We start from the raw sequence: 16823 nt of genomic DNA, 5'->3' as shown, positions 1-16823 counted from the left end.
AAAATGTTAGTTCTGGCGAGAGGAAGTAGCAGTACCCACTGGAACCAACATTGTGGTATTATTCTCAACTCTTTTTGTCCAAGATTATGGATAAAAAAATAAAAGGCAAAAGAACCATGCATTAAGTCTCAAAATTTTCTATGGTTTCATTTATTATATTTGCCTGCATTGGGAACTTTGCATTATTTTTCTTATATTTTCATTATGACTTTCTGTCACATCGATAAGGAAGGATTCTTTTTGTTTCTTTTTACTTGGTGCACACTACGCATGTCAGTTCTCGTCCCTCAACATATGGAAGACATGGTAGAGAACCACATCTTCCTTCCACAGGATACAACACTGCACCGTCTAAATCAGGCTTAGTCCCAGAAACAAATTCTGCGTCTTGATCTACGCAGATAAACTCAGTTTGATGTATGTGTTTGGAATGCTCAGTCATCAGATACCCGTGATATTCCCGTTTCCATCCCGCGGGACACTCGTATGTTGCAGGGATCATCAACTTAGCACTTGGTGTTTGAACAGAACACACAGCACAAGGTACTTCATGGTCATAAAGGCCGCTTTTGGTGAAAAGCTCAAAGGAAACTTCGTATTCTGCACCATACATGTATCCACCGAGCGACTGAAGGCCATCTTTGTACCTTCCATATTTGGGAGTCTCAGGAAGGCAAACGTAATCAGAAGCACCGCCTTTGTGAGAATATCGTTCCCCTCCAACACGGCCTGGAATGCAATTGCTGAAAATGACTATGTTATATTAGTTTGGAGAAAACCAGGCTATTACTCGTATCTTAACAAGAGTAGCATTTGAAGGGCATGCACTTCTTCCCCATCGTACGTACTGTACTCCACCACTCTTGGGTCCTGGTGGACCTCTCACACCTTGATGTCCTATCTCTCCTTTCAAACCCGGTGGACCTAGCAATAAAAAAGTTATATTAGCTAAATATTTTTACGTATAAATATGAGTTGCTTCAATTGTTTCGATTCTTTTAAGTTCCTAATTAACAATTACCATACATACCTTTTGGACCTGGTAACACATCTTTACCATCACGCCCATCTCTACCTAAAAATGTACAAGTTAGTAAATTTCCAATGGTCACTCGAGTATACTGATTTTGTTCGTTCGTTCTTTCTTTCTTTTCCCACAGGAGTAGGAGAAAGCAGACGACTATCTAACTTTTGCTTTCTTATCGACCTGCTTGAGGTTTGCTTATTAGAATAGAGGTTACAAAGCAGTGACGAAGCGTCGGTTGCTACTACAATTCTTAAGCTTAGGGAAAATTCATGTACCACAGGGAACAGTGTGTGAAACTAGCTGGGGCTTAGATGATCTTAAAACTGCTAAGGTTGCTTGCCGTCAGCTTGGTTTTACCAAAACTGTAGGACCTTCGCTTTGGGGACGAGGAACGGGTAAGATATGGCTGTACAAAATGGGATGTTCAGGCTCAGAGTCCTCCCTTGGAAGCTGCACTCACAATTGATGGGGAAACGTTTACTCTGACTGCAATGGTCACACATATGATGTTGGTTTCGTGTACTTATCATGATATTAAGTTATAGGTTAGCAGAACCTAAACTATTATATTGCTGGTTTTGTAAAGTCTAAAGGATCGCGAACAATCTTTGTATTGACGTGATGGTATGCTTTACTCCAAAATAATGCGGTTAATTTTGATTCCATATATTCATGTATCACACCATATATTTGGAATGCTGTAAGTTGAAGGATTGAGTCTGGTAGACAAGTGTTGTAAAATGTACAATTAAATTGGACCACTTTGTCGTCATAGTAATTTGTGTATGAGAATATATATGAACTATATATTGGTACTGCGGTTGTAATGTAACTTATAATACACTACAAAATTACTCGATTCTGATTGGACAAGAGGAGTACAATTAAATCCCAATTTTTAATTGTATTCTAGATCCTGCGATTTCCTATACAAATTGAACTGATCCTCGCAATATATCAAGCAACTTATGCAGCTGCAAATTAAAAGATTCAGAAGAAATTCTGAGTCTTCAACGGGATTTGAACCCGTAATTTGTGTTGAATGTTATAAAAGATAATTGATAATTGGTTATAACATTTATAAACATAAATCACTTTTCGTATAGTGAGATATGAAGAATGACATAAATGATATGATATAAAGACCAGGCATGACTTGTGCATAGGGAACCTGCATTATTCATAACATAAACTGATATGAATATGATGGCTTTATAGTGGAAAATGAGGTATAACCAGTATGATGATTATGGTTTGACAGGATGTATGCACTATTTGTTCACTTTCTGGACTTCTGTGTTGATGTGTTTGACTACAATGGAAAAGAGTGGTTGAATACGGTGGTTACTGGCGCATGAATGATGCAAAAGTGGCATGCCGTCAACTTGGCTTTACCAAAACTGTAGGACCTTCACGGTATGGACGAGGGACGGGTAAGATATGGTTGAATGACATGGGATGCTCAGGCTCAGAGGCCTCACTTGGAAGCTGTTCTCACAATGGATGGGGGAATGTTGACTCTAGCTGCAACAGCCACACGTGGGATTCTGGTGGTTGTATCAATTAGTGTGTAAAAAATAATATGTCATAATATAAATAGCAGATATTATGGATGCATGCAAATGATATGCAAATGAGATACCAAGCATTCTATCGACACGATATGTATGATCGACCCTCTTGTATGATTCTAAAAACAAACGAATACCTCATTGCAGGCACGAGTGTAATAACAGTTATTGTTTTCGATTTTACTGAAAATTTTCTATGGGGGACAGTATGTGATTATAACGATGGGTACTGGGAAATGAATGATGCAAAGGTTGCGTGTAGGGAACTTGATTTTACCAAATGTTTACTTCAGATATAAGATGATAAAATACGCTTTTAATTATTGTCGTAGCGTTTACTGACCTCTTTGTAGGAATGCTCGCTTTGATTCAATTTGATAGATTCCGTAAAAATAAAATGAAATGAAACCACACTTTATTGGGCGCCGATCCAGTCAATATTCTCATCATTTCTCATCACAGCATCTTGATTATTTCAATCTTAGTTTTTTTTTTGAGCCTTCTACATTCGTTATCCTTATAGTGTTTTTCTATTTCGTCGTTTATTCTTTTTTTCTTTACCTTCTTTCATGCTCCATCAACAATTTCATCATGTCAGCCATGGTTGTTGGTGTTGCATTTTTTGGATCGAAAGCTATTCTTCCATCACTTTGTTTTTGCCCATCAGATGTACCTTTTGCCGCACAAAGCATAAAAAGACTTGCTGTTATAGATACTGCAAGCAGTACAGCTTTACACTGCACTACAACAGAAAGCATTTTCGATGTAGACGGAGATCTCACAATGAGCTAAAATAGTAGATGAAAGTGAAACTTAAATATATCTAAACAAGTCACAGCACAACATTTCTTGTAAAGTTAATATTTGTTCGTCAATTATGTCCCACATGGCATGTTTGCTATTGTCCTTGAAGTTTACCTTAATCAAACCCGTTGTCTAAAAGCAATCCACTCTGTTGGATCAGAGAATGAAATATTACTATAATAATGTGGTTAACAGGGAATTTCATTTTGTTCCTATTCGTAAGTAAAGTTTTTCAAGTCTTAATAGTTTATCTTCATATATATATTTGGTGGAGTTGAAATGAATCAGTATTGATCAGAGATCTCAGACAGCATTAGGAAACTTCTATTTCGACACTAAATCGCCTAATAGACAATATATTTTGCAGGACGATTTTTCATGCTCTATTCTAAGCAGACGTATTTTTTAAAATTACTTGACTAAAGCAAAGCCTGCATCTATAACTTCCTGCGAATTAATATTTTTTCAAAACAGACAACAAATGTTTAATTACGAATTGGTCAATGATTTTACGACATACTGAGCTGTGTGTCACTTGGGTGGCTGGGGTATGAATGATACGAAGGTCGCATGCCGTCAACTTAGTTTTACTAAAGCTGTGGGATCTTGGTACAGTGGACGAGGAAAGGGTAAAGTATGGCTCAAAAACATGGTATGTTCAGGTTCAGAGTCATCACTTGGAAGCTGTACTCATAGTGGATGGGTAAACGTGCACTCATCACCAAGATGATGCCGGTGGCATGCGGCGCATTATTTTACACTGTATACATTAAAAAGGCCGTAGCTAGTATGTTTAAGTTAGAATATACTGTGATTACACTTGGTGCTCAAGCCATCTAAATACTAGCGATTTTGGTAAACAAAACTGGTGCATATTCGTCAATTAGTTTGTAGTGTATTGTTCAAAAAGGTTTTGTCCTATAAACTTGGATAATTCGTTTCTAAAAGTTTCTAAAAGCTATAATAATAAAAACATTCATTCTAACAGCTGCGTACAGGTGGCTCAATGAAGAAATATTATCATTATGACCGGTAGAACTGGCCCTATGAATGTTTAGCTAAGATTGCATATGGACAAATTTGTTGTAGCAACGTGTTTTATTACAAGTGAATCGAAGCGTAGTAATTAGAGAATGGGGAACAGTTTGTCAAGGTGGTTATTCTCATTACTGGGATATGCCAGATGCCAAGGTTGCATGTCGACAACTTGGTTTTACCAAAACTGTGGGATTTTCGTGGGATGGACGAGGAACGGGTAAAGTATGGTTAAACTACATGCGATGCACAGGTTCAGAGTTCTCACTTGGAAGCTGTACTCACAATGGATGGGGAAATGTTCGCTCTGACTGCAACCGTCACACATATGATGCTGGCGTTGTTTCGTGCACTTTCATTGCATTCTAATTATAGCATATTATCAAATTCAAACAATCGATCATTTTGAATACTATAAAAATAATTATTTACACCACACAAAACAATATTGACTCACAACTAAGTTTCTCAGCATTCAAAAATATTTAAGCACACTCCTGAAACAAAAAATAACGCACGAGAAGCAAAATAGCCGAAACATCATTGCTTTAAGAGCAATATAGCCTTGCTATGACCTTAAAGTGTAGTACACGGGCCTTTGTCACGACTCGACAAATATTTTCTTCGTCCTTGGATTACCTCGGAATAGAAGAACTTCATAACAAGGCGATCAACTATGAAGAAAAGAGATCCTGTATAATAGTATTCAACGAAGCATAATCTTAGTTACTTCTTAGAAAAGAATTTGGACGCTATTTACTATTGAGCCTTGAGCAGCCAAAAGGTAGTTCAGTGGGGAACAGTGTGTCATGCGTATAATCGCTGGGATATGCCTGATGCCAAGGTCGCATGCCGTCAACTTGGCTTTAATAAAGCTGTAGGAACTTGGTACCTTGGACGAGGAACGGGTAAAGTATGGTTAAACCGCATGCAATGCACAGGTTCAGAGGCCTTTCTTGGAAGCTGTACTTACAATGGATGGGGAAATGTTCACTCTAGCTGCAATGGTCACACATATGATGTTGGTGTTTCATCCTTGTTTTGGTATCTCGCGACGAGTTTTTATGAAGTGAAATACGTAACTCTTTGCACAGTTTCAGAGGCCTCGCTTGGACGCTGTACTCAAAATGGATCACATATGTTGTTATTGAATACTTATCACACTATTAATTGAGCTCAGTCCTGGCTGAAAATGGAGATAATTGCAAATGTAAATAGTCAGGCCTATGAGGAACGGTGTGTACTTATTAGTATGGAGACTTAAAGATGAATGATGCTATGTAATGCAAAGGTGCAAAATCCTTACTGGGAAACTGAACGCATCATGGGTTTTGGGCTGCTATCTTTTTATATTGGAGCAAAACTTTGAAGCAGCTTTAGGTATTGCATATATATTCTATTGTCACCCTGTTTTCCGGTTTTGTTGAGTATCGCATTAATTTGCTAAGCGGCAAGGGGTCATGAATTGGCTCTCCGACACCATCAACACTTAGAGGTTGAATTCGAATTAACAGACTAAAAAGTGCTTCCGTCGCTCATTTTTTCACATTTAAGCACGGAGTAAGAATGCAATTCCTCTCGCCATCTCATTTTCAAATGGCAAATTCTATTCTTTTTTCTTCTTATTTTTCTTCCTCGCACTATCACGTTTACCTCCTTAACGTTCACCATATGCTGTTTGGTCGTTCATCACTGTTTCTTAGGGCAACCATATGCAGCAATTTAAAGTTAACCTTAACGACAGTTACCAGTGATTATGGCTAAACCGTGATAATGGCCAATGGGGAACTGTCTGCGATGGCATTTGGAGCTCAAATGATCTGAATACTGCTAAGGTCGCATGTAGGCAACTGGGTTTTACCAAAACTGTTGGATATTCGTACCGGGGACGAGGGTCGGGGAAAGTATGGCTGAATGGTATGTATTGTTCAGGCTCAGAGTCCTCACTAGGAAGCTGTACTTACAATGGATGGGGAAACGTTGACCCTTACGTGACTGAAAAATGGAAGAAGTGAAAGTAATATGCTCTCATTTTGACGGGCACCCAAGTAATCCCTTATTAAAAGATGTGGAGCTGATCGAGGTTTTAAAAAGAAACGAAGAGGTTCTATATCACTGTGAGATATTTGCGATGCTCTTGACGCTTTGGGAGACTGTGGAGAAAACACGTCAATACTTGGACAGTGGCTGGAAATTTTCTTATGAGTCTTGGGTAGGAATAATCGAACAGGCCATCGATAATATCTACATGCAAATAGAATTTAACAAACGTTTATGGAGAATACTCCATCTTCAGCTGATACAACAACATCGATCCTACGATCAAACGCCAACCTTCACTTAACGATCGGACATCGTTTGGCCGACCAAGACAGACTGTCGGACACTTCAAACACGCTAATTAGTAAATGCTTCAAAGTCAACAAAGTTTGCGCGCGGCGTGCTCAAGTGGAAATTGCAGTAATATACAACAAATCAAAGCTATGCCACAGTTTGTGTAAGACAACAATAAGAAACAGTCTTCGATGGTAGCTGTGACTTAAGCGGACGTGTAAAGTTGCATATCTTTTGACATAAGCTAATAGTAAGCTAATAATTTCTTCCCTAAGATAGACAACATAAGTCTAAAATCAAATAATAAAACGCAGTCATGGGGTCGATAAAGTAAACCATTTATCCATTATGAATATAATTTCAGCTTCTTCAGAGTAAAGATTTTCTAATCACAAATTTAGGAGTCGGTGGCATTATACAAGTCTACCACAGTGGTCAATGGGGAACAGTGTGTGATGGTAACTGGGAATGGGATATGAGAGATGCGAAGGTCGCATGCCGACAACTTGGCTTTACCAAAACTGTAGGATACTGGTACTTTGGACGAGGAACCGGTAAAGTATGGTTAGACCAAATGCGATGCACAGGTTCAGAGTCCTCACTTGGAAGCTGTTCTCATGATGGTTGGGGAAATGTTTATTCTAGTTGCAACGGTCACATATATGATGTTGCTGTACTATTGTGTATTTTTATCTCAACAGACGGAATTACCATAATTGGTAATATATTTTTGGCAATTTTGTTGTTAGCAAGACAATGGAGAACAATTTGTGATGATTATCCTTATCACTTGGTCATGGGGCAAGGGACGGGTAAAGTATGGTTGTGGAACATGAGATGTTCAGGCTCAGAGTCTTCGTTTGGAAGCTGTATTCACAACGGATTGGGAAATGTTCTCTCTTTCTGCAATGGTCTCACATATGATGTTGGTATCGTGTACTTATCGTGATTCTAATTTATAACTAACTCTACGGTGTTGTATTTATGGTGTTGAGAAGTGTATTGGATCGACAATAATCTTTGTATTGGTTAATAATGGATGGTTTACTTACAATGATGGGGTTACCATGGGAGTACCTTATCATTTATTTGCAATTGCAATGGTGTACGTTGAACGATTGTGTGCGGTAGACCGGTGCATGTTGTAAAATATACCTTACAATAGGACTTATGTGCTGTCATGGTAATTGGTATCTTTGTATTGGTTGTTATTGGATGCTCTTCCCACTATATTTGGGTTAATATTTATTTTTGTGTCTACTACTTCTTAAGAAGCAGTAGACACTATGCTATCGTATTTAGTTCCTTAGATTTGTCAATATTCTAAATTTATTTGTTGATGTGTCACTTTTTGGATGTAATGGTAAATGGGGAACAGTGTGTGAATATGGTGGTTACTGGCGTATGAATGACGCCAAGGTGGCATGCAGACAACTAGGTTTTATCAAAACTATGGGACCTTTGTACTATGGACGAGGAACGGGTAAAATATGTATGAACAGCCTGCGATGTACAGTGTTAGAGGCCCCACATGGAAGCTGTCCAAACAGTGGATGGGCAAGCGTTGACAGCCACACGAGGGATGTTGGTATCTGCATCAATCAATAGTTTAAAGATAATTTCATTTCTAATCTTAATTGTAGTCGGGTTTACCCAAATGTGACAATGGGGAGCAGTATGTGATAGCTTTTGGAGCTTTGATATGAATGATGCCAAAGTTGCATGTCGACAACTTAGTTTTACCAAAACTGTAGGATATTTGCGCTATGGACGAGGGACGGGTAAAGTATGGCTCAACAACATGAGATGTTCAGGCTCAGAGGCCTCACTTGGAAGTTGTACTCATTGCTAGATCTGAAAAGCCTTTAATGAGTTTTTAGTGTAGTTCTCTTTGTCTTTAAGTTTGTTTATAAGTGTTCTATAGCTTTTGTTTCGCTCGTTTCAGTCTAAGTATTTTCGTCATTGTTTCGTCATTTAGTCTTGTCCCTTAGGAGCTTTCGTACGCCTTATATACGCCCTCTATGTAAATACTTAGTTAGTTGGTGCTCGCAGTTTCGTCCCTTCGTACACAAATGTAAGTTATTCGTTTCCATAGTTCTTATCGTTTTGCAGTTTAATGTTTCGTAGTTTTTCCTATTTGTCATACGTACTAAGTTATTTATCTATTTAATGTGTTTATTCAGTCTTTACCGTTCGTTTTACGTATGTGTAAGAAATAAAATCAAGAGTATGGGACAAGCAGTGCCAACATCGTAAAGAATTTGTGTTTCGAGTCATGGAGAAATGGACCGTGTCTCAACTCAAGGAAGAACTCAAATTCTATGGTCTCAGTGTCAAAGGTAAAAAAGGCCAGTTGTTGAGCCGTTTAAGAGAGTTTTTTCGTTCACAAGCATCGTCTTATGAACTGCCTAAGCATGAAGTTAAAGCCAGAGTACGCAGTGATACCGTTGCTGACGACATTGATGCAGCCAGCCTGAGTAGTAAAGCAAGTAAATTCAGCAAAGCCAGTAAAAATATGTCATTGGTAAGTTCTGTTTCCTCGGCCAGAGTGAAGGAAGCCGCTAGATTAGCAGAGCTACAAGCAGAAGCTGCCGCTTTAGAAAAGAAGCAAATCCTAAACCAAAAAAGATTTGAGTTGGAGGAAGAGGAAGTCCGAATTAACTTGGAGACAGAAATTGAGAAAGTCAAAGCAAAAGATAAAGTACTTGCCGATATTGAAAGCAATAGAAATGCAGATGATGGATCACGTAAATTACCATCCCTCGATGGAAGCATAAAAGACGAGTCAGCCTTAAAACCACCGCCCTTCTTTAAAAGATGCAACGACTGGTTACGACCCCAGAATACTGATGGAGAGATGGAAGATTCATTCAAGCCACAACTCAATTATGATAGTTCACGTCCGACCTATGACGACAGCAAAGAAACTATGAGAGATTTCATTAGTCTCCAGATGCAGCAGAATGAAATGATGAAGCTATTCCACACGCAACAACAGCGTAGTACTTTACCTAACCTTCAAGTTCCTATGTTTGGTGGTGATCCACTAGAGTATCAGACATTTATACATGCCTTTGAAAGTCTTATTGAAGCTAAAACTACTAACGGCACCGAAAGACTCCACTACTTGGAACAGCATACCACTGGTGAAGTGAGAGAACTGGTTCGCTCATGCCACTTCATGGCTCCCCATTCTGGATATTTACACGCAAAACAGCTTCTGCAGAAGAGGTATGGAGATCACTATAGAATCGCATCCGCCTACGTAGAAACGGCTTTAAATTGGCCAGAAATCAAAAACAACGATGCCGTCGCTCTTCATAGATACTCCATCTTCTTAAATAGCTGCGTCAATGCCATGCAAGGGAACAAGTATTTGGATAAGTTTGAACACCCAGACAACATAAAGCGATTAGTCTTAAAGTTGCCATACAATATGAGAGACCGTTGGCGTCGTAAGGTAGACGATATCATGGAAGTTCATCAACAATCTGTCAGATTCTGCAACTTAGTAGACTACGTTAATCAAGAAGCAAGAATTGCCACTAATCCTATTTTTGGAAAGATCGTTTTACTAGAGACCCCCAGAGACAAGTCCCGGAGTACCAGTACCGTCAAGCCTAGTGTCAGACATAATCCTCTTACCGCCAGAACATCGAGTCTCGCCGTACAAGCCAAAGTTAACAGTACACAGAAAACCCACAAGGACAGCCACGATACAGATTCGCCTCAGAAGTGCTGCATGTATTGTAACGCCTCGAACCACGAATTGGAGAACTGTAATGCTCTTAGAAGAAAGCCGTATAAAGAACGAATAGAATTTCTCATGAAGAAACGATTGTGTTTTGGTTGCCTTGCTGATGATCACACTGTCAAAGAATGCACCAAGAAACAAGTTTGTAGGTTTCCTGACTGCACTAAAAGTCATCCAGCTGTTCTGCATACCAATTGGATCAGAAGCAATCCTCCAGGTGATACTGGTGATCCTAACAAGAACGATCATGAACAATCATCAACCCGTGAAGTTAATGGTACCAAGAAGAATCTACAAAAGGTTCCCATGATCAACGCTATTCCCGTGACGAATACATGTATTAAGATTGCTGAAAACACATGCTCAACAGGGGCCGGTCAATCTAGTACAGGTATGGCTGTATTACCAGTTAAAATCAGACCAGAAGGTACAAGTCAGTTCATCATAACATATGCCCTCTTAGACAGTGGTAGTACCTCGACATTCTGTACCGAGTCTTTGATGAAGAAGTTGAACGTTAATGGTAAAAAGACCAAGATTTCACTGACTACGTTAGGAAAGAAAGACGATCTGACAGATACTTTCCTAATCAGAGGTCTAGAGATTGCAGATATGGATGAGAATCACTTGATTAAATTGCCATCGTTGTTCACCCAGCAAGAGATCCCAGTGGACAAAGCGGATATCGCTACCCAAGAGGATGTGGATAGATGGCCACATTTAAGTAACTATGTACAGATCATGTCTCCTGATTCTAGAATCGAGGTTGGTCTTCTTGTCGCTAGTGATGTCCCGGAGGCCTTAGACCCACAAGAAGTAATCCACAGCCAGTACGGTGGTCCATATGCAACTAGAACAAAACTAGGATGGACAATCAATGGACCATTGAAGCGATGTCAAGAATCTCCTCGCATTTCTAATTTTCTGGTCAAGGCAGACGTACAGTTGAATCAGATCATGATAGACTTCTTTAACCAAGAATTCAACGATTCTATCAGTAATCACAGAACTGAGATGTCTCCGATGGAGCGCCGTTTCTTAACAAGCGTCGAGTCGTCGGTGGAATTAAAGAACGGTCACTACCACATCAATCTGCCTTTCAAGAATCCAGAACTCCACTTGCCCAACAATAAGCCTCAAGCCATTTCACGTGCCAAATGGTTAAAGAAAAAGTTCACCAAAGATCTCAAGCTGCATCAAGATTACAAGAACTTCATGTCCGATTTGCTCTCTAAAGACTTTGCTCGTAAAATCCCACTTCACATGTTGAATCAAAGTCAAGGAAAAATTTGGTACTTACCTCACCATGGCGTATATCACCCACACAAGCCGGAAAAGGTACGTGTTGTCTTCAACTGTTCTGCAAAGTTCCAAGATATGTTACTCAACGACCACTTATTGCAAGGACCCGATCTCACGAACACACTTCTGGGCGTTCTTTTTAGATTCCGCCAAGAAAATATCGCGCTAATGGCAGACGTGGAAGCAATGTTTCACCAGGTTAGAGTACCGGAACAAGATCGTAATCTTCTACGCTTCCTGTGGTGGCCACAAGGTAACATTGATCAAGAATTGGAAGAGTATCAAATGAATGTACACTTATTTGGTGCAGTATCGTCACCAAGTGTCGCCAACTTCGCCTTACGTAAAACTGCCCTAGACAACAAGCAAGATTACAGTCCCAGCGCAGTCAGCACAGTTCTTAACAACTTTTACGTGGATGATTGTCTCAAGTCTTTGCCAACCATTCAAGATGCAATTACACACTCCAAAGAATTAAGTGAGCTCTTGTCGAAAGGAGGTTTTCGCCTAACAAAGTGGGTTAGCAACAGTCGTGACGTTATCAGTACTATACCAGAATCTGAAAGAAACAAAAACATCAAAGAACTGGACTTAGCTAAAGACAATCTGCCCATCGAAAGAGCGCTAGGTGTGAACTGGAATATCGAACAAGACAAATTTGGCTTCAAGATCAATCTCAAGGAACGCACTCCGTCAAGAAGAGGTATACTATCCATGGTTAGCGCATTGTACGATCCATTAGGATTTGTCTCACCATTCACATTACAAGCAAAGTCCCTTTTACAAGATATGTGCAGACTCAAGCTAGATTGGGACCAAGAGATACCAATAGAACACCATCAACAGTGGCAAAAGTGGTTAAATGACCTACCAAAGCTTGCACAATTCACAGTCGAAAGATGCTACAAGCCAACGAACTTTGGTCAAGTGACATCTACACAACTTCACCATTTCTCTGATGCGTCTCAAACTGGTTATGGCTCAGTCTCATACCTGCGTATTGTGAGTTGCAGTGGAAAAATTCATTGCTCCTTTATTATGGCTAAGTCTCGAGTAGTCCCACTCAAGCAGATAACTATACCACGCCTCGAGTTAGCAGCAGCGACCGTGTCTGTTCGTCTTGACAAGATGATCAAAGAAGAATTAGAGTATGAAATAGATGAATCTATATTTTGGACAGACAGTACTTCAGTGATAAGATACGTGGAAAACGAGACAGCAAGATTTCATACATTCGTAGCCAATAGAGTTGCTCAGATTAGAGAGGTATCAGATCCTTCACAGTGGAAGTACGTAGACTCATCCTCCAATCCCGCCGATCATGCGTCAAGAGGTCTGTCAGCAGATGAACTATTCAAGAGCAAACAGTGGGCAAATGGTCCAAACTTTCTTTGGAAAGACAACAATGCTTGGCCACAAAGACCGAAAGGTATGATAAGTTCGCTGGAAGATGATGTAGAAGTTAAAAGAGAAGTGAAAATATGCACGACATCTACCAGGCCTAACGCCGCAAATGAGATATTCCAGAAATTCTCATCCTGGTATCATCTGAAGAAGATTATTGCATGGATACTAAGATATTTCCAGAATATCAAGAAAGCTCTTCAAGCAGAACACAAAGAGATTGCATGCACAAGAGAAACCTCTCTCAAGTCAAATACACCAATCTCCTTGAAGGAAATGCAAGATGCAGAAAAAGAGATTTTACGACACGTTCAGTGGCAAACTTTTCATCAAGAGATACGCGCCCTCGAAGAAAATCTTGATGGTCTTCCAAGAAAATCCGTCGTAAGAAAATCGAGTCCCTTGTCCAAGCTGGATCCAGTGGTAAAAGACAACTTGATCTGTGTTGGAGGACGTCTTCGCAATGCGCCAATAAGTGAAAGAGCCAAACATCCAATAATACTTCCCAAGAATCATCATGTGACGAACTTGATTATCAACGATTATCATCACATCTCTGGTCATTCTGGTAAACAACACGTGCTAGCACTCCTGCGCGAACGTTATTGGATCATAAATGCTAATGCAGCTATCAAGAAAGCCCTTGGAAACTGTTTCGACTGTCGACGTAGGCAATCTCCTCCACTACAGCAGAAGATGGGAGATCTGCCAGATGCAAGGTTAACACCAGACAAGCCACCATTTACTGCCGTTGGAGTTGACTATTTTGGCCCATTCTACGTGCGCCGCGGTCGAAGTCTTGTTAAGCGTTATGGCGTCTTATTCACGTGTATGACGACGAGAGCCGTTCATCTAGAAATCGCTAGCAGTTTAGATACCAACTCATTTCTGTTAGCACTAAGGCGATTTATTGCCAGACGAGGCCAAGTAGAAGAGATGTTCTCCGATAATGGTACAAATTTTACAAGTGGCGATAAAGAGTTGAGAGAATGCATTAAGCAGTGGAATCAAGAACAAATCCATGAAAGTCTACTGCAAAAGAACATTCAATGGCATTACAGTCCGCACTTTGCTTCTCATCATGAAGGCGTATGGGAACGCCAAATCAGAACGATTCGCAAGATCTTATGTGCTCTTCTCAAGGAACAAACACTCGATGATGAAAACCTGTTAACGCTCATGTGCGAAGTAGAGGCAATTATTAACAGTCGTCCAATCACAACGGTGTCTGACGACAAAAACGATTTGGAACCTCTGACACCTAATCATTTACTACTGTTAAAATCAGAACCATTGTTGCCGCCAGGATTGTTCTCTAAAGAAGATACCTATACACGACGAAGATGGAAACAAGTTCAATACCTAACGGACATCTTCTGGAGAAGATGGACTCGTGAGTATCTACCCACGCTTCAAGTCCGACACAAGTGGTGTAAGGTCAGCAGAAATCTAAAGATGAATGACATCGTACTAATTATGGACCAAAATGTTCACCGCAACAAATGGATCTTAGGAAGAGTTATTCAGATATTTGAAGATGTCAAAGGATTTGTTCGCAGAGTAAAGTTAAAAACCAAATCGACAATCCTGGAAAGACCCATCACAAAGTTATGCTTGCTCGTAGGAGCAGATGAAAAAGAAACCGGATGAAAGACAAGGAAGAAGACAGACAAGCTTGAAGACAAGCTCGAAGACAAGCTCGAAGACAAGCTTGAAGACAAGCTTGAAGACAAGCTTGAAGACAAGCATGCAGGAAGACAAGCAGGAAGAAAAGCAGGAACACAAGCAGGAAGAAAAGCTGGAAGAAAAGCTGGAAGAAAACATTAAGAACTTTATTAATATAAGTTATTATTTAATTCATTATTTAATTCAATTTATTATTTAATCCATTATAGTTATTTTGCTATATCTTAGGACATTAATATTAGGACATTAGTTGATTTTGCTTTGACATTCAGATCCAATTAGTTTTTTAAGTTGGATAAGTGTTCGTTAACATCACACTTAGGGGCCGGTGTGTTAGATCTGAAAAGCCTTTAATGAGTTTTTAGTGTAGTTCTCTTTGTCTTTAAGTTTGTTTATAAGTGTTCTATAGCTTTTGTTTCGCTCGTTTCAGTCTAAGTATTTTCGTCATTGTTTCGTCATTTAGTCTTGTCCCTTAGGAGCTTTCGTACGCCTTATATACGCCCTCTATGTAAATACTTAGTTAGTTGGTGCTCGCAGTTTCGTCCCTTCGTACACAAATGTAAGTTATTCGTTTCCATAGTTCTTATCGTTTTGCAGTTTAATGTTTCGTAGTTTTTCCTATTTGTCATACGTACTAAGTTATTTATCTATTTAATGTGTTTATTCAGTCTTTACCGTTCGTTTTACGTATGTGTAAGAAATAAAATCAAGAGTATGGGACAAGCAGTGCCAACACTCATAATGGATGGGGAAATGTTTACTCTGAGTGCAATCGTCACATATATGATGCTTTTGTGTGTATTATTGCATCATCAACAATGGTATCAATGGATCAATTTTTCATAGCCTCAGACGTCGCAGTAAACGTGCAATCAAAATTCTACAAGGGGAACAGTGTGTCATAATAGCTGGGACATGAATGATGCCAAGGTTGCATGTCGACAACTTGGTTTTACCAAAACTGTAGGATATTGGGTCTATGGACAAGGGACCGGTAAGGTATGGTTGTACGCCATGTCGTGTTCAGGGTCCGAGGCCTCACTTGGAAGCTGTTCTCACAGGGGATGGGGAGATTCGCCTTATATACTCGTTAAACATTGGAGATCTTTTGAGACCAATGAAATGGAAAAAAACTCTTAAGGAGGCTGGAAAGTGTTTTGTGCCTTCACATTATGAACTAAAAAAAATAGTATGGCTATAATATGACAGCAAGTAAACCCGGAAAGCCAAAGACCATAAACCAAAGATAACAATAGACATAAAAAATGACGTAAGACGTTGGTATGACAACATCAGAACCCTGCTATGCCATCAAAAATGTTTATTTAAAAAATCATAACTCGGGAACCAAATGGTGATTTTTAAAAAAACCCGTAATATTTCAACTTTTTATCTTAATCATCTTTTTTACAAAAAATGAATTATTTGTTTACAAATAAAATTTTATCTATTTTCTTGAACGAATTAAATTATTTAATTTTTAATGAGGTCATTTGTTATATACCACCTATGAGATTCGCCTTATATACTCATTAAACATTGGAGATCTTTTTAGACCAATGAAACGGAAGAAAGTCTTAATAGAAAAATATATATCAATATAATGTCATGACATGTAATTTATATCGTATGACAATACGTTTGTATTGTATAGTTCAAAACGGTTTTGTCCTGTAAACTGGCATAACCCATTTATAAAAGTTTCTAAAAGCTATAATACACAAAAAACATTCATTCTAAAAGCAGCGTAAAACTGAGTAGCTCATTGAAGAAATGTTATCATTATAACCCCTAGAACTGGCCGAATGAATGTTCAGCTAAGATTGCATTTGGACAAATTTGTTGCAGCAAAGTGCCTTATTAAAAGTGAATCGAAGCGTAGTAATAAGCGAATGGGGAACAATTT

General features: G+C 39.2%; 2 protein-coding genes across 2 annotated transcripts; one reads left to right on the top strand and one right to left on the bottom strand.

Moving 5' to 3' along the window:
* Positions 1 to 250: 250 nt before the first annotated feature.
* Positions 251 to 3356, bottom strand: LOC116298124 (uncharacterized). The gene is made up of 4 exons (XM_089034217.1): positions 3272 to 3356; positions 1031 to 1075; positions 829 to 924; positions 251 to 729 (listed from the first exon to the last, which is right to left on the bottom strand). The coding sequence occupies exons 1-4, from the start codon at positions 3354 to 3356 to the stop codon at positions 251 to 253; spliced, it is 705 nt and encodes a 234-aa protein (XP_088890343.1).
* A 9509-nt stretch (positions 3357 to 12865) lies between these two features.
* On the top strand, positions 12866 to 14881 carry LOC148909612 (uncharacterized). Its single transcript, XM_089034216.1, has one exon. It carries the CDS (start codon positions 12866 to 12868, stop codon positions 14879 to 14881), a length of 2016 nt encoding a protein of 671 aa, XP_088890342.1.
* Positions 14882 to 16823: the final 1942 nt, after the last annotated feature.

Source organism: Actinia tenebrosa, unplaced genomic scaffold, assembly GCF_029948245.1.
Source record: "Actinia tenebrosa isolate PJP-AT-01 unplaced genomic scaffold, QUT_ActTen_1.0 PGA_scaffold2__45_contigs__length_23673736, whole genome shotgun sequence".
Classification (NCBI taxonomy): domain Eukaryota; kingdom Metazoa; phylum Cnidaria; class Anthozoa; order Actiniaria; family Actiniidae; genus Actinia; species Actinia tenebrosa.
Note: the sequence above shows the minus strand (reverse complement) of the source record. Positions and strands in the feature narration are given on the sequence as shown.